Raw genomic sequence first — 25,905 nt, 5'->3', positions numbered from 1 at the left:
GCAACACATAGACCCAAACAAACCATTTCCAGATTGTATTTGGTATTGCAAGGGGTACACACTGCTAAGTCATCAACCATTTTAAAATGGGAACAAGATTTAAATATATCACAGGAAACAAAGGAGTGCGACAATACTTTTAAGTCAGCGTGCAAGGGGCTTTGGAGTGCGGACCTAAGAGAGAATAAAATCAAAAAATTTTCAGGTGGTACTTAACACCATTAAAAACCTCACACATGTCACCCACAAATAACAGATTGTGCTACAGGGGCTGTGGAAGTGTGGGCTCATATTGTCATATGTGGTGGGAGTGTGATCGGATTAAAACAATATGGGAAAATGTATCAGAGCTATTAAGCACTACACTCGGAGAGAAAATAAAGTTATCTATATCTCAGGCCCTTTTGCACGAGCCAGGTTGAAGGCTCAATAAACATATTAATACCTTTATAAGAATAATATGCACAGTGACTAGAACTTGCATAGCGAAATATTGGAAGTCTCAGTCACCTCCACGGCTAGAAATCAAGAATAAGATTGCTCTAACATACAAAATATACGAGTCAGCATCTAAGATCTTAGACACACAAACACAATTTGAACAAATATGGTATTATTGTATATTGGAGGGAAACTTGGGTACCTAAGATAAATTGATAATGAAAAAGAAAATGGTGGGGTGCTAAGAGTTTAGGGGTCTGCAGGAGTTCTCGGTGTCTCGGGAGTGATATATCTCAGGTAGAACCATTACGGTTTATTCAATATGTTTCACTTTCTCTGTTTCTTCTTATTTTTTAAATTTTTCTTTTTTTCCTTTCAAAATGTATTGTTTTGCTTTTTGTTTTTATGTTATATAAATGAGGTATTGAAGACTATCATATGTAAATTAAGAGACGGTGGGTTAAATGTTAACTAACAAACAGCGGGAAGACAGATGCTCACATTAGATATTCTATGTTCATCTGGATAATATATGTTGAAATGTTGGTCATATTTGGAAGAAAATGTTAAATATTATCTTTGTATGCACCGTCTACAATGTTATGACAAATAAATATTTCAATAAAGAATATTTAAACATAAAGAGTAATCCTAGGTGAGCTCAGGCGCATACACATGTCTTTAGCTATATGGCAGCAGAGTTTGTATCTATTTATAACATTGCTATAAACAATTTTGCAAACAATGCTGCCATAGACTGCTAAAAGCGTGCAAGCTGCTGAGCTTTATCAGTTTAGAACAAAAGTCAACAATCCGCAGGGGAAAAAGTTGCAATTTATTGTGCAAGTGAAGGTAAATCATACATGGCCATACAAAACCAAAGAAATATCCTACGCGTTTCGTGCCTGTAGGGCACTTCGTCAGGGCTTTGCTGCTTGATATGCCTGTTTCAGCAGGCCACACTTGTTATAGCTTTACAACAGTGCACCATTTAACTCATATGGAGTGCGTTACCTTCCAGTGATATTGTCTATGCTGTAATATTGGTACTTTGACTTTATGTTGACAACTGTTACGTTTTCAGTGTCACCCCCTTATACAGCGTACATCTATTTGCTTCTATCAGTTAACCTAGCTTTACTCTTAACATAGGATATCAAGAGAACAAAGCAAATATTACAAAATAAGTCAATTGGAAAGTTGTTCAAAATCAATTGTCTGCATTATAAAAGTTGAATTATGACTTTACTGTCCCTTTAAAACTGCAATAATAATCTTGTATTTTGTATAAGAAACAACCATAACATGTACAGACTGAAGGTGAGGAAAGAAGATAAAAATCAAAATGGCTAAACATTTCCTCATGTAGACAAGGCTATTTTGTAGGTGAGAAGCCATTTTGTATTAGGATAAAATCTAGTGCTGTAATTAGTTCTCTACCTGAGGAATGGTCAGGTTCTGTAACTGGTCCTGAGTGACTTCTCCAAGCTGCCGAAATGTCATTGTAAAATCAGACTTGGTGTCTTCCATCAGCTATTGGTTGAAAAAGTAGAAGAAAATCATCAGTTAGAGATAAAAAAAAAAAATCAGAAATACCTTTAAGTGCTTATTCAATAAACTAAGGTACATACACGTACATGCCTTTTTAATAAACAGCGTATTCATTAAGGTAGCCATGTTAGTCCAGTGATTGAGTATTGAAATAAGTAGTGATTACCTTTTTTACTGGACACACAATACTTTAAAAAAAACAAGCTTTTGGGAGTTTCCTCTGCTCATCAGTGGTTTATATATTGAAATACAGAATGGTTAAAAGGACAGAAAGTGTGTATGTATGTATGTATGAATATATATATATATATATATATATATATGTTCTAGAAAGAGGCACTGGTTCATAGGGCATTCCTTAAGATTCCACTTTGTGTTCCACAATTCCTCCTGGAAAACTGTGTCTGTTTCTGTAATTTTGAATAAAACGGCTCCACAAACGTTCAGGAAAGATAGATACGGATTTCTTTGAGTATAAAAAGTAACTTTATTAATCTCAACGCGTTTCAACAGATGTACCGTCTTTCTCAAGAGCAGTTAAAATATAGTATGGCTTAAAAGTCATATACATTGCCGTATCACAGGTGGCCTTAAATACAAAAACAAATACGCCATCTGATACCTCATTGGATGAGGTCAGATTCACACCCGATAACATAAAATACATAATTAAGAACTGAATAAAAAGTAAGACCTACTTTCACTATAAAAATCTAAATAAAGAAGAGGCGGAGCGAGCGGCTGAACAAGATGGCCGCACATCACTAAAGCTCTCCATTTAAGCTGGGCAAACAAGCACATCTCTCCTAACAGATATGAGACACAGAGACTCTGAGCCTTAAACGGGACATCGGAACACACAGGAACCATCTGTAGCAACTTTGGAGCCGATCCATTTATTTTTACAGGAGTTACCAGACACGTGCACTATATCCCCACGAGGTTTCTATTGCACTGCGACACGGTGCCCCACAGGCAACCGCAATACAGGGGACTGTCTCAGGAGACCCAGGAATGGATCCGGACTGATCTACACCATAAGTCAGGTGAAATAGACACTGATATCGCCAGAGACATTTGTACAATAAGCCCATAAAGCTAAATGACCTGAGGGCCCCTATATAGACGCTGAATTGGATTGAAACGTAGCCTCACTGGGAAAGAAAAAACATACGCTCAAAACACAATACAATTTTTAGCTCTCTTGCTACGCTTACTATCTCACTGTAATTTTTACTGGGGCAGTAGGTCTAAAGTTTAGCAAGCACACGGAGGCCTTGTGTACTACTTATCTCTACATATCAGATAAGACGCAATGGCGTACATTTTTTGCATGATTTATGCCAATCCCATATCTCTACTTTATGGACGCTAGATAAACTTCAACATATAACGGTCAGCGAAGATTCCGATGTTGCAGTGCTCCAACGTGTTTAAAAGCTATACAGGCATACCATTCTATTTTCTTGCCTTACTAGGCCTCTCTCTGCAATATATGGCTAGGCAGCTGGGTTTGTGTACGACATTCATGATGATTCCTTAACATGTTGCCTAAATCTATATATAAAGTGCAAGATAAGAAAAGTTTGTCAAGATTTATTCTGATATGATATGTTTGTTTCATTGTGTGCTGGACTCTGCTATATGGCCACCAAAATAGTATACAGAGAATCCTCTGCTGTAACAATCTAACAGAAGCAAAAAAATCTATCTACGCGATTGCATAGAAAGTAAAGCAGAACACCCTACTATCCCTCTTCCCACTGTTCCTGGAGACAGTGGGTCATATCCATTACCCTTACCCGTTATCGCTCTGTGAGAGCAGCAGCCCCAAGGAGTGGTGCTCTGATACAGATGTACATAACCCTTTATTATAACAAACATAAATAAAACTGCTCCAGATATCTGCAAAATTTCTTCAAGATGTCGCAAAGAAAACCAACCAGAAGTGATAAATCTCTAAAACTCTCCTCAGCAGCCCAAGGAGCCATGAACTCTTTCTTTAAACAAGCTGACAAACAGAAAATTGGCAAAGACCCAGATACAACACTGAGCTCTCAAGATGAAAGCTCTTGTGAAGCCACTGATGCCACAATAGAATTGCAATCTAAAAATATTGATATGGGTAAAGATGACATCATTACATACGGCGCTATGGAAGCTTTGATAGAACAGGTTAAGACTTGTATCAAGAGTGAATGTGCAGGTCTAAAGAAAGATATTTCAGATTTATGTTACAGGGTAGATACTGTAGAAGAACACGAATATATATCATCTCAGAAAATGGCAAACCTCTCCTCTTAAGCCTTTCAACATCACCACCGTTTGACAGACATTGAGGACAAACTAGATGATTTAGAAAACCGCTCTAGGAGGAACAATGTTCGTTTTAGAGGAATCCCTGAAACAGTGCAAAACCACTCTTTGCAGATCTTATAAAGATAAATTCTGGCACTTTATCCGATATCATTCTGGATAAAGCCCACAGATCTTTACGCTCTAAGCCACCGGAAAATTCACCTCCTCGTGACATTATTGTACATTTCCAAAATTTTCAACACAGAGAAACTATTTATAACTATGCAAGAAAACAACCATCTATTCAATTTCAAGGTCACCGGATACAAATATACCAGGACTTATCAGCAAGAACGCTCCAAAAAAGGAAAGATTTTTCTTTTTTAACCACTCATCTTCGTGCTCTGAAGATTCCGTACAGATGGGGGTTTCCAACTTCTGTTGTAGCTGTTAAAAACGGGGAAAAATTTGAATGCCCCTTCTCACCAGATGCAGAACAATTCTGTCAACAATTGGGGATTCCGCCACCTGAATTACAAGATCCAGCTATGCAACCTTCACTACCGAGCAAGCCAGAAGCCATCAAATCGCAAAGGAGACCATGGATGGACAATGCAACCCCGCTGTCTAAAAGACGACAAACCAATAACATTGCTGTTGAAGTTCAACCACCCTGAAGGAGTCACGTAACTATATGTTGTTGTAAATGTTCATTATATAATGCAAATGGGTTGATTATTTACCCCATACCAGACTCAAAAAAGAACTGCCTACGGTTATCTACTATGTTTTCATAAGTGTTGATATGCTGAGTAATAATTATTTAAAGATTCTCTTCCGATCTCTGAAGGAGGTGATCTGTTACTCACAATGTTTTGTTGCATTTAGTTTATGTTATATCTCACCTAATTGTTATAATTCTATATACTAGTACAATTACACAAAGATAGATAAGATTAGTAACTAGAACAAATGAAGAAGCGACCGTGATATGCAAATCACTGGGCTTCTATAGGAGGCGCTACAGAAATAATGAATAAATATATTAATACAAATACACTATATAATATAAATCCCTAAATGGGCAAGTGATATAGTGATAAAATATAATGATAATAAAAAGATAATACAAAATAAATTAATAATATAAAATAAAATAATAATATAAAATAAAAAACTGGACAAGCCAGATATAGAAAGTCCAACAGGTGTCCTCGGACGTCCCAGAACTTGATAGGCCGCTCTCTGTCATCACCCAAGAGGATGATGCACTTCTATGATGATAAGACAAAGACAAAAACAGAGGCGCCACATGTGTAGGTCAATAAATATAATTAAATCCAGATAGCAGCAGAATAAGGGTACTCACAAAGGTAGCGGCACTCTATTGTGCCAACAGGTGCAGGCTGGTATTCTACAGCAAACCAGCTGGCTGTATGGATTATCCCCACCGGATGCGTTCAGTGTTGGAATTTTCTGCCTGCAGGGCCTCTGAACAATACCCAATGGCAATACTTCCCTTCGACTGGAACTGCAGGTGGAATGGAGAGAGGGGCTAGACTGCCCTAAGGTTACTGATATGGAGATAATCACACCAACACCAGACTGATGTAAAAGTTAAAATCAGTATTTTATTATACAGAATAAAAGTACCAAAGGTATAACAATTTACAGCTGGGTGTGTGAATATCAATCTCCTAAACTAGAGTATAGTAGCTACGCGTTTCTCGGGAGAACCCAGTTTCCTCAGGCTTGTATGCTCTATATGTGTATAGATGCCCTTTAAATAGGGCTCAGTAACCTCATGAACAAATGTCCCTCCCCTTCCTTCCTAAAAATTATCCAATAAGATCCTTCCTTTCTTGATCCACCCAGTTGTTGCTGTAATTATAAATGACTTTATAATAATCTATGCCGAATAATGGATACAATTCAATAAAGACCCTAATTAACATAGTGTAAATAATTGTGTTGAAAGTGCTTGATCCGATCTGAGTTTTACATCAGTCTGGTGTTGGTGTGATTGTCTCCATATCAGTAACCTTAGGGCAGTCTAGCCCCTCTCTCCATTCCACCTGCAGTTCCAGTCGAAGGGAAGTATTGCAATTGGGTATTGTTCAGAGGCCCTGCAGGCAGAAAATTCCAACACTGAACGCATCCGGTGGGGATCATCCACACAGCCAGCTGGTTTGCTGTAGAATACCAGCCTGCACCTGTTGGCACAATAGAGTGCCACTACCTTTGTGAGTACCCTCTGTTTTTGTCTTTGTATTATCATCATAGAAGATTAGTAACTAGGGCTGCTCTAAGCATTATACAAACTTTTGTATGCATTATTGGATTATCATCTAGGCTGCCCAAAAGATGTTGCCTTAGGTTAAATTGTAGAACTGGCCCCCCAGCCCCAACCTCTGCAATTGATATATCCGATTATAGGTAAATAACAATAAAGCCATATAGAGATACTAGCACCTTGAGCCCCAATAAAGAATTGAATCAATACTTAGACCTGATAAGCTATGCAGCTAGATTATGATAATTCAGCTTTTGAATGTTTTAAGACTGTTTTGTATTCTAAATCTGCCTGGAATCGCCCATGTACCAGAGTAAGACAATATGTGTCATAATCGGCATTGCATTGATGATAAGTTGTCTAACAGTTTACATATAATATACCATATCCTTCCGATCCTCTCCCCCTCCCTCTCCTTTTCCCTCTCCCATTCCTCCTCTCTCTGTGTCTCAGGTACTCTCACTACACTATATCCACGAGCAAATGCCCAGCTTGCCTAGAAGCCTCAACCAGACTAGCAAACTTCCACTAATATAGTGAACTACAAGCCATACTACCCTTAACTTCTCACATCCTCTCTTCTCTAGTCCTTTCTCTCTCTCCCCCTTGAACTTCACTTTACTTTATTATTACCCCTTTTTCTTTTTTCTAAACAAGCACATATATCTACATCCTTTGTGATGACTACTAACCTAAAAGAAGGGTACATAAATATTGCTACCCAACATGTAAAGGGATTTCTGTCTGCTGAAAAGAGATCAATAGCTTTCCACGACCTCTATGAAAGAAATTTAGATATCGTTATGATCCAAGAAACTCATTTAAAAAAAAAAAAACTATGAACCCACATTCTCCTCCAGATATTATGATAAGCACTACTTTAGTTCAGGCCCAACCAGACATAACGGGGTATGCACCATATTTAAACGCAACACACCATTGGACTTATTACAACAATTTAAGGATCCAGAGGGCAGGATTTTGATACTAGTAGGACTTTACTATGGCAAACCCATCACACTTGCAAATATATACGCTCCAATTAGACCCACCTCCTGTTTTTTTTCGCAAAGTCATTAATAAATTATTTGATATAGCTAAAGGCCCTATAATATTAAGTGGAGACTTTAATTTTCCTATGGACCCTATGATAGACACCTCCACAGGCCATTCTTACCTTAGAAATTCACAAATTAGGAACAACAACCTATCTCTTCAAGTACTCAACATATTTGACACCTGGAGGACAGTGCATACATCTACTAGAGATTACACCTTCTTCTCGCACCCACAAAAATCTTATGCAAGACTTAACTACATATTCTGCGACCAAGCTTTCTTGACGAATCTGGTAGATTCAAAAATCTCACACACTACATGGTCTGACCACAGCCTAGTCAAATCTGTTTTTAAATGGGAGAATAAACCGAAACCTTGACTAAACTGGAGATTGAATGAATACATCCTTACAGATAATGACACTATAGACCCCTTAACCAAGTACACAGACGAATACTTTGCATTTAACATCTCTACAGACACAAACCCTGCAAACAATTGGGAATCTTACAAGTGCTACATTAGAGGAATAATTATACAGTTGACAGCAAAACTCAAAAAGCAAAGATCTACCCAATTTGATCTCCTATCTAAGACATTAACAAAGAATGAAAACTTACATAAAAAAGACCCTAAATCTATGCAAATACTGTCAGCAGTAAAAGAGGCTAGAGACAATCTCAATAAATTTTTAATAGAAAACGCACACATGCGTGCTCTGACAACAAAGGCAAAATTCTTCACAGAATCAAATAAAGCCGGAAAACTACTAGCTAGATCCCTAAAGAAACGGAGGCTATCCTCCCATATACAATCCATCAAACACAGTTCAGGAGTAATACACACCAAAAATGAAGATATAATAAATAGTTTTATCGCATACTACACATCATTATATAATATTAGGGATACCACTGAACAGTGCAAACAGGATAAATTAAAGACATACCTAGACTCTATAAATGTTCCCACTATCTCAGAGGAAGACACAACTAAACTAGATTCTCCCATCTCCCCACAAGAAATCACGAACACCATTAAGTCCTTACCAAATGGAAAATCCCCAGGCCCTGATGGTCTCCCAGCCAAATTTTATCAATTATTAATAGGAAACCTTAGCCCACATTTACACGAGTTATTTCAGTCCATAGACCAAGGTCATATGTTCCCCCATTCTCTCTTAGAAGCTATGATAACTGTAATCCCGAAACCGGACAAACCCAAAGAATATGTGAGTAACTATAGACCGATCTCATTATTAAATGTTGATATTAAAATATATACTAAAATATTAGCAGATCGTCTTAGCTATATCTTACCAAAAGTTATCCACCCAGACCAAGTTGGTTTTGTCAGAGGCCGCGAGGCGAAAGACAATACCACCAGACTGCTACACACAATTTTTCTCTTTCAAGAGCAATCTAGCCCACTGGTGTTGCTTTCTACCGATGCCGAGAAGGCCTTTGACAGGGTCGACTGGCAATTTATGTTGTCGGCCCTGTCAAAATTTGGTCTCTCAGACATATTTCTATATAGAATACAGGCGCTATATAATAAGCCGCGGGCCACAATTAAGGTTAATGATACAATATCACAGTCTTTCCCAATCTCTAACGGAACCAGGCAAGGATGCCCCCTATCTCCCCTCTTATTTGCTCTTACAGTAGAAATCTTAGCTATCCAAATTAGAAATAATCCAAATATTTTGGGCATTCAATTTGGCAATATTCAACAAAAGTGTCTACTTTTTGCGGACGATATAATCTTTACGTTACAAACACCACTAACTTCTCTGCCAGCCCTGATACAAGTCTTAGGAACCTATAAACAATTTTCCAACTACTCTATAAATATGGATAAATAAAGTATCATCCCCACTCACTTAAGCCAAACAGAAATGGACTATATCCGACATGAAACTCCCTTTCCCATTACAAATTCTCTCAGGTATATAGGACTAAACATCCCAAAAGACCCCCAAAACTTATTTCATGATAACTACATAACACTTCAAACGAACGTATTCTCTCTTTTACATACTTGGCACAAGCAAGGTCACCTCTCCTGGATAGGCCGTATAAATACAATAAAAATGATGATAATTCCTAAATACTTATATATATTCCAAGCCCTACCTATAACACTACCAAGGAATTATCTTCACGCCCAACAAAGGATGCTGGAATCTTTTATCTGGGCTTATAAAAAACCAAGAATATCACGACACACCATGTACCTAAGAAAGGAGGAAGGTGGTCTGAAAGTTCCAAACTTAGCACAGTATCATAAAGCGACACACCTAACACGCATAATTTCTTGGAATCATAGCTCCCCCTCTAAAATATGGATCCAAATAGAAGCAAATCTACTTAAACTAGGAGGAATGCGGGACCTATGCTGGCTCCCTAAAACACACAGACCCAGTTTGAATACAGCTAATGATTGTATTAAATCCACGCTGGCGATATGGGATTCTCTTATTCAGCACCCGAACACTCTTTCTACCCCGGTCTCTCCCATGACTCCAATAATGAACAATACACTCTTTTTCCCCCAACACCAATTTAGATACAAATCTGAAGACGCTACCCTTAAAAATATGCCAATATTTTTACTTACGGAATCATCCCAAATAAAAGACAGAATTGCCTTGAGAGACTCAATAGGCCCCCCCTTTCACAACTGGTTCTCCTACTTCCAAATTTGACAAGCAATTATGAACAATCCCCATAAGACAGATTTGTTATTCATATGCTTGTAAATGTTAACTGAAAATGTTTTCAATAAAAATATATTTAAACAAAAAAAAATCTAAATAAAATTCATACCTAAACAATTAATTTATCAACAACCAATAAAAACACATTATTTAAAATATCGACCAATCCACGACCGTTTAGCTGTTCAGTTCCCTTCCAAGTTGTCTTGTGTGTAGATGTTCCCAAACAGGTTCATTTTCGTATGTTTTGGTCACATGTTATCGCTCATCCAATCTGGATTGATAGTTCAGTTCTTTGAAAAACCAATCAACAGATTGCTGCAATGGATTAAAGTTGCGATCAGCCATGGAAAAGAAAATACGTGTCTGTTAAACCGTTTTTTATTTATAACATGTATATGTGTGCAAACACATTTTCCAATGCCGCAACTAAAATGCGGAAAAGTTACAATACTCACACTGACTAACCCTTAACAAAATGCGGAAAAGTTGTAATACTAACTTTTGCCTCTGATGAAGAAGGTAGTTACCGATTCTCAACCCACAGTACCGCAGACCAGTCCACCATTAGCAGCGAGGGTTTCTTTTATTGCTTCGTTCCTCAGCTGCTGATTTTATTTGTAATGGGCAATCGTTACCTCATTACATTGAGGGCACCTATGTGGGTGCACATTTCTACCGATATTGTTTGGTGTTTGTATGTTACAAGTGTGTCTTATTAAACATTGTTGCACTATTACCGGCATCTGTTTAGTTTTTTTCGCCATCACTTCCTGAGACCCGCCCCAGTATGTATCCAGTCTAAATATAGATTTGGAGTAGAGTTTTCACGACAGTTCCAGCACAGACTCCTGCCTGTCACTTCTGATTGAGGTATTATCTTGTGAGTATACACCCTAAGGGCTTCAGTTGTATATCTTCACAGTGAGATTGAAGTTTCTCCTATCAATTTCCACACTCTACTAACCCTTTTATAAATAAGCACTTTGGGTGTTCGCTTTCTGGACTTTATCACCCTTATGTATATTCCATATAGTGTGGACTCTATGAGCATTTATGTATTAGTTTCTATTTATGTGATGTATATGCTGATTTTGATTTTAGAGATTTAAAAGGGATCTTCTTGATCTCGTGTATTGTCCTCCTTTTTATCTATTCCACACAGTATTTTTTTTTTGTGATTTTTGTGATTTTTATTCATTATACTTCCCTTTCTTGTCCATATATATATATATATATATATATATATATATATAAAACTTTTTTTAGCGGGCCCCATATATGTCTAAGGGGAGAAGGCATTAGCACAGTAGCGATATCCGAAGTCCTGAAGTTAGCGTGCTTGAGTCTTTTGCTCAGGCACTAATATTTACTTTTAATACGCACACTAAGGGCTTGTTTCCATTGAGCTGTAATTAGGTTTGTGTGCGCTCAAAATACGATAAATATGCTGTCGGAAGCAATATCGTTCACCAACTGCTTCCAACGTCTGTTATACCTCAATTTGAGCAACCGGACTCCGGCTGCCGAAAACATTTTCGTATCCCATAGAAAGTATCAGAAGCCTCTAATCTATAAATAATACTGGGGTTTCCAATGAAAGCGCAAACCATTAATACACTCTCGGAGTTTGTCGATACATTGAGAAAGATTAATTAAAATAAAATAAGGAAAAATTAGCTTTTTAAGACCTATTTCCCATTAAAATCAAATCGCTTCCCAAAAATATACCCTACACGTCAATACCCTTTTATCCGCCATCCCCCCACATCGCAACTAATAATAAATATATTAACCTCTAAACCGCCATCCCCTCACATCACAACTAAGAATAAAATGTATTAACCACTAAACCGCCATCCCCACACATTGCAACTAGCAATAAAATGTATTAACCACTAAACCGTCATCCCCCCACATTGCAACTAACAATAAAATGTATTAACCACTAAACCGACATCCCCCCACAATGCAACTAACAATAAAATGTATTAACCACTAAACCGACATCCCCCACATCGCAAAGTACATCTTTAAACTATTAACCCCTAATCCGCCCACAACACAATCTACCTATTTAAACTATTAACACCTAAACCCCATCACCCTACAACGCAAAGTATTAATCTAATCACTAAGCCCCTAACCTAACACCCCCTAACTTAACCCCATTACATAAAATTAAAAAAGACTATTAAACTAATAAATTTATTAAAATACCAAAATTAATAATCCTAACATTACATAAAAATAAAACCTAAGATTTAATTTAAATACAAAATCGAAGATTACATCAAATAAAAAAAAATCTAAGATCATAAAAAATAAAAATAAAATAAGATAACATAAAAAAATAAACGAAATTACCCAAAAAATTTTTTTTAAACCTAATCTTATAGCTCTAAAAAAACTGAAATGCCACTCCAAAATAAAAACACCCCCTAATCTAAAACTAAGCTACAAATATCCCTTAAAAGGGCCCTTTGTAGGGCATTGCCCTGAAGCAATCAGCTCTTTTACCTAAAAAGAAATACAAATTAACCCCTAACAGTAAAACCCCCACCCACCCCCCAAAATAAAAAGACCCAACTCTATAAAAATCTAATTTACCCATTGCCTCTAAAGGTTCATTTGTATGGGCATTGCCCTTAAGAGGGCAATCAGCTCTTCTGCTGCCCATTAAAAATTCCCTAATCTAAAAAAATAACCCCCCCCCCCCCCAAAAAAAAAACTAACACTAACCCCAAAAAATGTACTCACCGTTCCTGAAGTCCGGACATCCATCTTCATCCAGGTGGCGACAAGTCTTCATTCAGGCGGAGTGGTCTTCAACGGCGGCACGGTCATCTGACATGGAGGTGCGATCATCCATCGAACACTGAAGCTTAAATGCATGGTACCCGTTTTATATTGAGGTATCTTGCCTTCCTATTGGCTGAAAATATCAAATCAGCCAATAGTAAGAGAGGTGCTTAAATCCTATTGGCGATTTTGGGGGATGGCGGTTTAGCGGTTAATACATTTATTATTAGTTGCGATGTGGGGGGATAGCGGTTTAGGGGTTAATAGTGTAATTAGATATTTTGCGTTGTTTGGATTAGGGGTTAATAACTTTAATAGATACTTGCGATATGGAGGTTGGCGGATTAGTGGTTAATACATTTATTAGTTATTGCGGTGGGGGGATGACGGTAGAGAGGTAGATATTGCGCATGTGTTAGGTGCTTGCTTTTATCATAATAGGGAACAACGGGTAAAAAATATGCGCCGCACTTGCATGCGGCGCCATATATGTGATCAAGTCCCATAGTGTAAGGTCGGGTTACCATAGTAACCAATTAATTTTCAAGAAATCCGGCATCGGATGGAAGCGTTAACACAACGCTAACTTACAACTACATGAAAAGGGCGACTGCACACAATGTGCTAAATATTTAAATGATAACCTGGTATTAAAATGGAGCCAGCATAAGATAATGACCAGCAGGCAGGGTCTTACTTAACCATTGATCAGCCCCCCCCCCCCCCGACTTTGACGTGCAATTTTTGACCAAGTGACTAAAACGTATATGCACTTTTTTCTTAAGTGTAGTCAAACTTGGAAATGTTGTAAACAGTGTTCCCTCTAAAACCAGTTTTGTGAGCAGCCCAGCAGTGAAACAGTTAATTAGAGCATTTAGTAAACACTACACAATGCAGTCTGCAAGGTGTAGCTCCCTTATAAACTGTTGGGCTTCTCACAAATCTGGCCTTAGAGAGAACACTGGTTGTAAAGGTAGTAACACACAAACGCAGAAACACACATAAGGATTCACATTCACTCTAGCAAACACGCAAAGAAACAGACAGACACATTCAGACACAGACACCCACACAGACACTCAGCACTTGTTTACATTGACCTGACAAGTAATGAGGTAGACTATAGTTTTGTCAAAAAAGTAGATTTACAAGACAAAATATGGAGTTCTGATTATCTTTTTGTCAAGGAAGATGCCAACTATATGATGACAACAGCATGCAGTGGCTGAAAGGAAGGTCCCTGAACTGCCTAAACAATAATTTAAAGGTTAAGTGGTGGATTTTTGACTTCCGGAAAGGTCTCAGTCTCAAAATCTGTAGAAAGATGTGAATAATCAGTAGTAAGGTCAAAATGTCCTAAAAAGGAACAGACAATGGACACACACACAAACTCAAACACAAACTTGCACATACACCCAAGGAAACACCGACAGAGACAGCCTCAGAAAACACACAAAGACATACACACTCACAAAAAACACACAAAGACATACATTAACACACACCCTCACAGACATCCCCCAAAAATGCACAAAGGCAGACACACAAACACTCACAGAGAGACCCACAGAAAAAAAATACATACACACTCATAGAGATGCCAACAAAAGCACAAAGACATAAACACAGACACCCACAGAAACACTCACAGGAGGTAAAATGTCTGCACATTGCCATCCCCTAATCAACAGTGTGTGACATGCATGATAAAGAAAATAGCAGAAATTAAGAGATCACTTTTTAAAGAATCATATTTGTAAATGTACAAACAAATTTATTCTGTGAATTCAAAATTGTACATTATTGTTATTGATCTGTCAGAATGGGTAGATGAAGAAAAGTACTTTTGTAAGGTTGACATATGTTTGGGGGGGGGGTTCCCCCATTTTCCCCAACCAAGAGCACCACTTCAAATCTGGTGTACAAATGTTCCCATCTGTCAGCTGTACTTATGGATTTTGAAAATGCTGTACTCTATATGGTCTTGGTGGAACCATAAGCTGTGGTACTCAGTTTCATACCATTAGATCTGGTTAAATGCAGGATTTAGGCTTGCTTGTATGTATTTCAAAATTAAGTCAGCTGTGGTGTAAACTGAACAGTGTTAAGTTAACCTGTCTCATTTCAAACCCTGAGCAATCTTAGCCTGAGAGTATAACATTTTATGCAGATGTACAAACCTTAGATAAAATTCCTCCTGTCATCTTGAAAGTCCTTGCATAAAGGGGCAGTATATATATATATATATATATATAAATATAAAACAAAATCAAATCTGACAAAAGGACACCTACCATTTATGTATTGAGGAGGAAACATTTCTGCATGGTTTTAAATATAGAATTTATACAGCATTGTCAGATAATCATAAATACACTGCTGCATATTGTTAAAAAAAATAGTTTTTATGGACCCCTGGCCCCACCATACAACTACCACACTAAAGTGACAATCTGAAATGAATAAATAAAAAACATTTACTAAGTAAGTCCTACCTACTTTGTAAATGAAAGTGATCTGCCGTCTGACTCAGAGACACTCTGTACAAACTGAAGTGACAAGTCTGTCTCATACTGTACATAGTGGTTTAGTGCACACTGGGAAATCCTCTCAAATGCTAATGCTTTACTCCAGTGTTTTTCAACCAGTGTGCCGTGGCACACTAGTGTGCCATGAGAGATCCTCAGGTGTGCCACGGCAGACTGACAACAGTGCGGGGGTGTCCCTCTTTCAAATTTTGAAATATTGGGAGGTATGTGACAGGCTCATCAGGCATCATTTACAACCCTCTTTAAGGGTTGCTGTATTGATTCTCTGTTAAAGTAAGATTGTCTGTTTAAGTATTATAGTTAGCTAACCAAGGTAGTTAGGCAAACAAGGTTTTGGGGTAACCAAGGGGAAATATATTTTATACTTTTAAGTTAAACCTTTTATTAAGAATGTGTGAGAATCTCATTCAGTGTACAGCTTGCCACATGTTTGCATCACTGGAGCAGCCGCTTCTGGGATTATATGTTTGTGGCAAGTGCGAGCATATTGTCTCTTTAGAAACTCGTATTGGGGATCTGGAGGAACGAATTGCAACACTACATGAAATTCAGACACTTGAAAGGGAAATGGATAGGACTGAGCTGGTTGTTAATGGTTCCAGCAGTGGGAATGGGGAGGATTCAGATGAGGAGACTCCAGGATGTAGCTGGGTCACAGTAAGAGGGCGAAGTAAGCGGAAGAGACAGGCCAGTTCTGAGCTGGTACACCCCAATAGATTTGCAAGATTAAGTGAAGATGTTGGGGATATCAGTTCAGGGGTGGCAGTGTCAGAGAGGGCTGTGTTGCCTAGTATAGTGAACAGTCCTTTAGCTGTGGAAGAGGAGCATACTATGGTGGGCAGTCCTTCAGTCATGGAAGAGGGGCATACAAGTCAGGGCCAGAGGCAGATGTTGGTGGTAGGAGACTCTATTATTAGGAAGGTTGATAGGGTAATTTGTCATCCAGACCCTTTACATAGAACAGTTTGCTGTCTTCCAGGGGCTCGTGTTAGGCATATTGTGGAGCGTATTGATAGATTGTTAGAGGGATGTGGGTCTGATCCTGCAGTCATGGTGCATATTGGTACTAATGAAGGAATCGGTGGGAGATGGAGAGTCCTAAAAAATGACTTCAGGGAGTTAGGTAGCAAGCTTAAAGCAAGGACCTCCAAAGTAATATTTTCTGAGATATTAACAGTGCCGTGTGCTAATTCAGTAAGGCAGAAGGAGTTAAGGTCTGTTAATTCATGGCTAAAGACATGGTGTAAAAATGAGGGGTTTGACTTTTTAGAACACTGGGCTGATTTTTCACTAGGGTACAATTTGTACAGTAAGGATGGATTGCACCTGAATGACATGGGTGCAGGTGTGTTGGGGGAAAGGATGGTAGCACGTTTAGAGAACCTTTTAAACTAGGCAAAGGGGGGGAGGGTCAGTTAGAACAAAATAGAACAGAGAGATCAGTCTGTGAATATGACAATCCCTTAATATCTCAAGGAAGGGATGACTTAAGAAATGTCACATTAGAAAATATAGAGGAAAGCACACCGAGTAGCAGCAGAAAGCACATGAAAATTAAATGTATGACAACAAATGCAAGAAGCATGACAGGTAAAATGGGGGAGCTGACGCTCTTAGTTGCAGAAGAGGACTATGATGTTATCAGTATAACTGAAACTTGGTGGGATGATTCACATGACTGGGCAGTTAAATTAGAGGGGTATACATTATTTAGGAGGGACAGGAATAATAAAAGGGGTGGAGGAATCTGCATGTATATTAAACCTAACCTTAAACCTACAATAAGGGAAGATATTTATGATACAAGTGACAATGTAGAGACCCTGTGGGTTGAAATAAAGAGTGGGGGGAAAAATCCTAAAAAAATATTACTAGGAACATGCTACAAGCCTCCCAACATTAGTGACCCGGAGGAAACTCAACTACTTATCCAAATAGGTAAGGCTGCTAATAACAGTGCTGTAATTATGGGAGATTTTAACTACCCTGATATAAACTGGGCCAATGAAACTAGTAATTCAGCTAAGGGGGATAGATTTTTAAATGTTCTCAGGGATAACTTCTTGTCACAATTAATAGAGGAGCCAACTAGGAGTAAAGCTATATTGGATTTAGTGCTATCAAACAATACAGATATAATATCAAACATAGAAGTTAAAGAACATTTGGGTAACAGTGATCATAACATGGTCACATTTGAAATCTATTTTCAAATGCAGTGTTTTAAAGGCTTAACTAAGACTTTTAATTTCAAGAAAGCAAAATTCAACGATTTAAGGAAATCATTAAATAATATAAATTGGGACAATGTATTTTCTAATAAAAATACAGAGAATAAATGGATAATATTTAAAAATGTGTTAAATAAATATACATATCAACACATACCATATGGTTATAAAAGTAAAAATAAAAAAACAAAGCCATTATGGCTAAATAAAAATGTGTTAAGAGAAATTAGGAAAAAACGTAGGGCATTTAAATTATTAAAAGAAAATAGTACAGACTCAGCATACAATATTTATAAGGAATGTAACAAAGCATGCAAAAAAGCAATCAAATTAGCCAAAATTGAAAATGAAAAATTAATTGCTAAGGATTCTAAGTCTAACCCTAAAAGGTTCTTTAAGTACATAAATAGCAAAAAATCTAAGAAGGATAATATAGGTACATTAAAATGTGTGGAGGGTAGCATGATAAATAATGACAGGGAGAAGGCTGAGGTACTAAACCAGTTTTTTTCTTCAGTATACACAAGAGAAGAACCATTGAATGATACTTTTGAACATAATAGAACATGCCAGTCCATACCACTAACTGGGTTTTGTTTAGAGGATATCAGGAAAAAACTGGAAAATATTAAGGTAAATAAAACTCCAGGCCCAGATGGAATACACCCAAGGGTGTTGAGGGAACTTAGCACTGTTATAGACAAACCTTTACTCTTAATTTTTCAAGACTCATTATCCTCAGGCATGGTACCCCAGGATTGGCGTAAAGCTGATGTGGTGCCACTCTTCAAAAAGGGAAGCAGGGATGATCCAGGAAGCTATAGACCAGTTAGTCTGACATCAATAGTGGGGAAGATATTTGAAGGGATTATAAGGGATTATATTGATGAGCATATTCGTGTAAACAAGATTATGAGTTCTAATCAGCATGGCTTTAGGAGAAATAGATCATGTCAAACTAATCTGATTAGATTCTACGAGGAAGTAAGTCAAAATATAGATAAAGGGGAATCAGTGGATGTGATATACTTAGATTTTGCAAAGGCATTTGATACAGTGCCACATGAGAGATTAATGCACAAAATTAAGGGACTGGGAATAGCTGAAAATGTTAGCTCATGGATAAATAACTGGATAAAAGATAGGGAGCAATGAGTAGTAGTAAATGGATCATACTCAGATTGGACAAAGGTAATCAGTGGCGTCCCCCAGGGATCAGTACTGGGCCCTGTTCTTTTTAATATTTTTATAAATGACTTGGAGCAAGGATTAAATAGCGACATCTCTATTTTTGCAGATGATACTAAGTTAAGTAAGGTCATAAGGTCAGAGCAGGACGAACTGTCTTTACAAAGGGATTTGCTAAAATTAGAACTATGGGCAAGTGAATGGAAAATGAGATTTAATACGGAAAAATGCAAGGTTCTACATTTTGGAAGTAAAAATAAGCAGGCTACGTATTTTTTAAATGGGACAAGACTTAGCCAAACACAGGAGGAAAGGGATTTGGGAGTAGTAATAGATAACAAGCTAAAGATGGGTGCACAATGCAGGGCAGCGGCTTCAAAGGCTAATAAGATACTAGCATGTATTAAAAGAGGTATTGATTCAAGGGAGGAAAGCATAATTCTGTCATTATATAAAGCCCTGGTAAGACCTCACCTTGAGTTTGGAGTGCAGTTCTGGGGACCAATTGCTAAAAAAGATATTGCAGAACTAGAAAAAGTTCAGAGAAGGGCCACAAAGCTAATAAGGGGATTGGAGAAATTAACCTATGAGGAGAGGCTAGCCAAACTGGGTCTGTTTTCTTTAGAAAAAAGGCGCTTGAGAGGTGACATGATTACTTTATATAAATATATTCAAGGCCCATATACAGAGATGGCAGAAGCTCTGTTTATTCCAAGAAAATTGTTTCTGACAAGAGGTCATAATTTAAGGTTGGAGGAAAGGAGATTTAATCTCCTGCAACGGAAACGTTTTTTTCACTGTGAGAGCAATAAAATTGTGGAACTCATTACCAAAGGAGGTAGTGAATGCCAATACCATAGATACATTTAAAAATAGTCTGGATAAGTTTCTGTATACTAACAAAATTCATGGATATGATTGCTAGTATTAAATGGGTCACATTTTAATGGGGTTATTTAAGCTTAACTGGAGCTTTTTGTAAGTATTTTAGATTTGTATAGGTTGAACTCGATGGACTTCAGTCTTTTTTTCAACCTTATCTACTATGTTACTATGTTACTATGAAATTGACATTTATTCACAGGCAATCATTATGATTGTTTGTGAATGAATGTAAATATGTCATGTATAGTTTGAAGGAGGCATGGCATGACAGCACAGTACAGTGTGTGTATATATATATATATATATATATATATAAAACATAATTTATGCTTACCTGATAAATTCCTTTCTTCTGTAGTGTGATCAGTCCACGGGTCATCATTACTTCTGGGATATTACTCCTCCCCAACAGGAAGTGCAAGAGGATTCACCCAGCAGAGCTGCATATAGCTCCTCCCCTCTACGTCACTCCCAGTCATTCGACCAAGGACCAACGAGAAAGGAAAAGCCAAGGGTGAAGTGGTGACTGGAGTATAAATTAAAAAATATTTACCTGCCTTAAAAACAGGGCGGGCCGTGGACTGATCACACTACAGAAGAAAGGAATTTATCAGGTAAGCATAAATTATGTTTTCTTCTGTTAAGTGTGATCAGTCCACGGGTCATCATTACTTCTGGGATACCAATACCAAAGCAAAAGTACACAGATGACGGGAGGGATAGGCAGGCTCTTTATACAGAAGGAACCACTGCCTGAAGAACCTTTCTCCCAAAAATAGCCTCCGATGAAGCAAAAGTGTCAAATTTGTAAAATTTGGAAAAAGTATGAAGCGAAGACCAAGTTGCAGCCTTGCAAATCTGTTCAACAGAGGCCTCATTCTTGAAGGCCCAAGTGGAAGCCACAGCTCTAGTAGAATGAGCTGTAATTCTTTCAGGAGGCTGCTGTCCAGCAGTCTCATAAGCTAAACGAATTATGCTACGAAGCCAAAAAGAAAGAGAGGTAGCGGAAGCTTTTTGACCTCTCCTCTGCCCAGAGTAAATGACAAACAGAGAAGACGTTTGTCGAAATTCCTTAGTTGCCTGTAAGTAAAATTTTAGAGCACGGACTACATCCAGGTTGTGCAGTAGACGTTCCTTCTTTGAAGAAGGATTTGGGCATAAAGAAGGAACAACAATCTCTTGATTGATATTCCTGTTAGTAACTACCTTAGGTAAGAACCCAGGTTTAGTACGCAGGACTACCTTATCCGAATGAAAAATCAAATAAGGAGAATCACAATGTAAGGCTGATAATTCAGAGACTCTTCGAGCCGAGGAAATAGCCATTAAAAATAGAACTTTCCAAGATAACAACTTTATATCAATGGAATGAAGGGGTTCAAACGGAACGCCCTGTAAAACATTAAGAACAAGGTTTAAACTCCATGGTGGAGCAACAGTTTTAAACACAGGCTTAATTCTGGCCAAAGCCTGACAAAAAGCCTGGACATCAGGAACTTCTGACAGACGTTTGTGTAACAGAATGGACAGAGCTGAGATCTGTCCCTTTAATGAACTAGCAGATAAACCCTTTTCTAAACCTTCTTGTAGAAAAGACAATATCCAAGGAATCCTAACCTTACTCCAAGAGTAACCTTTGGATTCACACCAATATAGGTATTTACGCCATATCTTATGGTAAATCTTTCTGGTAACAGGTTTCCTAGCCTGTATTAAGGTATCAATAACTGACTCAGAAAATCCACGTCTTGATAAAATCAAGCGTTCAATTTCCAAGCAGTCAGCTTCAGAGAAGTTAGATTTTGATGTTTGAAGGGACCCTGTATCAGAAGGTCCTGTTTCAGAGGTAGAGACCAAGGTGGACAGGATGACATGTCCACCAGGTCTGCATACCAAGTCCTGCGTGGCCACGCAGGTGCTATTAGAATCACTGATGCTCTCTCTTGTTTGATTCTGGCAATCAATCGAGGAAGCAACGGGAAGGGTGGAAACACGTAAGCCATCCTGAAGTCCCAAGGTGCTGTCAGAGCATCTATCAGGACTGCTCCTGGATCCCTGGATCTGGACCCGTAACGAGGAAGCTTGGCGTTCTGTCGAGACGCCATGAGATCTATCTCTGGTTTGCCCCAACGTCGAAGTATTTGGGCAAAGACCTCCGGATGAAGTTCCCACTCCCCCGGATGAAAAGTCTGACGACTTAAGAAATCCGCCTCCCAGTTCTCCACTCCCGGGATGTGGATTGCTGACAGGTGGCAAGAGTGAGACTCTGCCCAACAAATTATCTTTGATACTTCCATCATAGCTAGGGAGCTTCTTGTCCTTCCCTGATGGTTGATGTAAGCTACAGTCGTGATGTTGTCCGACTGAAACCTGATGAACCCCCGAGTTGTCAACTGGGGCCAAGCCAGGAGGGCATTGAGAACTGCTCTCAATTCCAGAATGTTTATTGGCAGGAGACTCTCCTCCTGACTCCATTGTCCCTGAGCCTTCAGAGAATTCCAGACGGCACCCCAACCTAGAAGGCTGGCGTCTGTTGTTACAATTGTCCAGTCTGGTCTGCTGAATGGCATCCCCCTGGACAGATGTGGCCGAGAAAGCCACCATAGAAGAGAATTTCTGGTCTCTTGATCCAGATTCAGAGAAGGGGATAAGTCTGAGTAATCCCCATTCCACTGACTTAGCATGCACAGTTGCAGTGGTCTGAGGTGTAAGCGTGCAAAGGGTACTATGTCCATTGCCGCTACCATTAAGCCGATTACCTCCATGCATTGAGCCACTGACGGGTGTTGAATGGAATGAAGGGTGCGGCAAGCACTTTGAAGTCTTGTTAGCCTGTCCTCTGTCAGGTAAATCTTCATTTCTACAGAATCTATAAGAGTCCCCAGGAAGGGAACTCTTGTGAGTGGAACGAGTGAACTTTTCTTTTCGTTCACCTTCCATCCATGTGACCTTAGAAATGCCAGCACTAACTCTGTATGAGACTTGGCAGTTTGAAAGCTTGAAGCTTGTATCAGAATGTCGTCTAGGTATGGAGCTACCGAGATTCCCCGCGGTCTTAGTACCGCCAGAAGAGCACCCAGAACCTTTGTGAAGATTCTTGGAGCTGTAGCCAATCCGAATGGAAGAGCCACAAACTGGTAATGCCTGTCTAGGAAGGCAAACCTTAGGTACCGATAATGATCTTTGTGAATCGGTATGTGAAGGTAAGCATCTTTTAAATCTACAGTGGTCATGTATTGACCCTCTTGGATCATAGGTAAAATTGTCCGAATAGTCTCCATCTTGAACGATGGAACTCTTAGGAATTTGTTTAGGATCTTTAAGTCCAGGATTGGTCTGAAAGTTCCCTCTTTTTTGGGAACCACAAACAGATTTGAGTAAAACCCCTGTCCCTGTTCCGATCGTGGAACTGGATGGATTACTCCCATTAACAAGAGCTCTTGTACGCAGCGTAGAAACGCCTCTTTCTTTGTCTGGATTGTTGACAATCTTGACAGATGAAATCTCTCTCTTGGAGGAGAGTATTTGAAGTCCAGAAGGTATCCCTGAGATATTATCTCTAGCGCCCAGGGATCCTGAACATCTCTTGCCCAAGCCTGGGCGAAGAGAGAAAGTCTGCCCCCCACTAGATCCGATCCCGGATCGGGGGCCCTCAATTCATGCTGTTTTAGGGGCAGCAGCAGGTTTCCTAGTCTGCTTGCCCTTGTTCCAGGACTGGTTAGGTTTCCAGCCTTGTCTGTAGCGAGCAACAGCTCCTTCCTGTTTTGGTGCAGAGGAAGTTGATGCTGCTCCTGCTTTGAAATTACGAAGGGAACGAAAATTAGACTGTCTAGTCTTGGCTTTGGCTTTGTCCTGAGGCAGGGCATGGCCTTTACCTCCTGTAATGTCAGCGATAATCTCTTTCAACCCGGGCCCGAATAAGGTCTGCCCTTTGAAAGGTTTATTAAGCAATTTAGACTTAGAAGTAACATCAGCTGACCAGGATTGTAGCCACAGCGCCCTGCGTGCCTGAATGGCGAATCCTGAATTCTTCGCCGTAAGTTTAGTAAGATGTACTACGGCCTCCGAAATGAATGAATTAGCTAGTTTAAGGACTCTAAGCCTGTCCGTAATGTCGTCCAGAGTAGCTGAACCAATGTTCTCTTCCAGAGACTCAATCCAGAATGCCGCTGCAGCCGTGATCGGCGCAATGCATGCAAGGGGTTGCAATATAAAACCTTGTTGAACAAACATTTTCTTAAGGTAACCCTCTAACTTTTTATCCATTGGATCTGAAAAAGCACAGCTATCCTCCACCGGGATAGTGGTACGCTTAGCTAAGGTAGAAACTGCTCCCTCCACCTTAGGGACCGTTTGCCATAAGTCCCTTGTGGTGGCGTCTATTGGAAACATTTTTCTAAATATCGGAGGGGGTGAGAACGGCACACCGGGTCTATCCCACTCCTTAGTAACAATTTCAGTAAGTCTCTTAGGTATAGGAAAAACCTCAGTACTCGTCGGTACCGCAAAATATTTATCCAACCTACACATTTTCTCTGGTATTGCAACTGTGTTACAATCATTCAGAGCCGCTAACACCTCCCCTAGTAATACACGGAGGTTTTCCAGTTTAAATTTAAAATTTGAAATATCTGAATCCAGTCTGTTTGGATCAGAACCGTCACCCACAGAATGAAGTTCTCCGTCCTCATGTTCTGCCATCTGTGACGCAGTGTCTGACATGGCCCTAATATTATCAGCGCACTCTGTTCTCACCCCAGAGTGATCACGCTTACCTCTTAGTTCTGGTAATTTAGCCAAAACCTCAGTCATAACAGTAGCCATATCCTGTAATGTGATTTGTAATGGCCGCCCAGATGTACTCGGCGCTACAATATCACGCACCTCCCTCTGAGCGGGAGATGTAGGTACTGACACGTGAGGCGAGTTAGTCGGCATAACTCTCCCCTCGTTGTTTGGTGAAATTTGTTCAATTTGTACAGATTGACTTTTATTTAAAGTAGCATCAATACAGTTAGTACATAAATTTCTATTGGGCTCCACTTTGGCATTGCAACAAATGACACAGGTATCATCCTCTGAATCAGACATGTTTAACACACTAGTAATAAACTTGCAACTTGGAAATACAATTCAATTAGAATAATATTAAAACGTACTGTGCCTTTAAGAAGCACAGAAGATCTATGACAGTTGAAAATTAATAAATTGAAACAGTTATAGCCTCAATCCTTGTAAACAACACAACTTTAGCAAAGGTTTAATCCCATTAGCAAAGATAACAAATTCTGAAAGCAGGAAACAAATTACAGAATAAACGTTTTTTATCTCAGTCAAACTATAATTCTCACAGCTCTGCTGAGAGAAATTACCTCCCTCAAAATAAGTTTTGAAGACCCCTGAGCTCTGTAGAGATGAACCGGATCATGCAGGGAATACAATGAGTTGCTGACTGAAATATTTGATGCATAGTAAAAGCGCCAAAAAACGGCCCCTCCCCCTCACACACAGCAGTGAGGGAGAACAGAAACTGTCAGAAAAACAGATTAAGCAACTGCCAAGTGGAAAAATAGTGCCCAAACATTTATTCACACAGTACCTCAGCAAATGAAAACGATTTTACATTCCAGCAAAAACGTTAAACATAATCTCTAGTTATTAAACAGCTTTATGTATTTCTTACAGTGTAATTCTAGTGAAGTACCATTCCCCAGAATACTGAAGTGTAAAGTATACATACATGACATTATATCGGTATGGCAGGATTTTCTCATCAATTCCATTGTCAGAAAATAAAAACTGCTACATACCTCTATGCAGATTCACTGCCCGCTGTCCCCTGATCTGAAGTTTACCTCACTCCTCAGATGGCCGAGAACAGCAATATGA

General features: G+C 38.9%; 1 protein-coding gene across 2 annotated transcripts in view; it reads right to left on the bottom strand.

Moving 5' to 3' along the window:
• LOC128660205 (protein adenylyltransferase SelO) overlaps positions 1-25,905 on the bottom strand; it is a 170,363-nt gene that overhangs the window by 37,405 nt on the left and 107,053 nt on the right. For both annotated transcript variants that reach the window (XM_053713909.1, XM_053713910.1), the window contains one exon: positions 1,882-1,974. In XM_053713909.1, the coding sequence (XP_053569884.1) occupies positions 1,882-1,974 (93 nt within the window). The remainder of the gene's footprint in view (positions 1-1,881; positions 1,975-25,905) is intronic.

The sequence above is a fragment of the Bombina bombina genome, chromosome 5 (genome assembly GCF_027579735.1).
Source record: "Bombina bombina isolate aBomBom1 chromosome 5, aBomBom1.pri, whole genome shotgun sequence".
NCBI lineage: Eukaryota > Metazoa > Chordata > Amphibia > Anura > Bombinatoridae > Bombina > Bombina bombina.
This window is presented reverse-complemented; position numbering and strand designations above follow the sequence as displayed.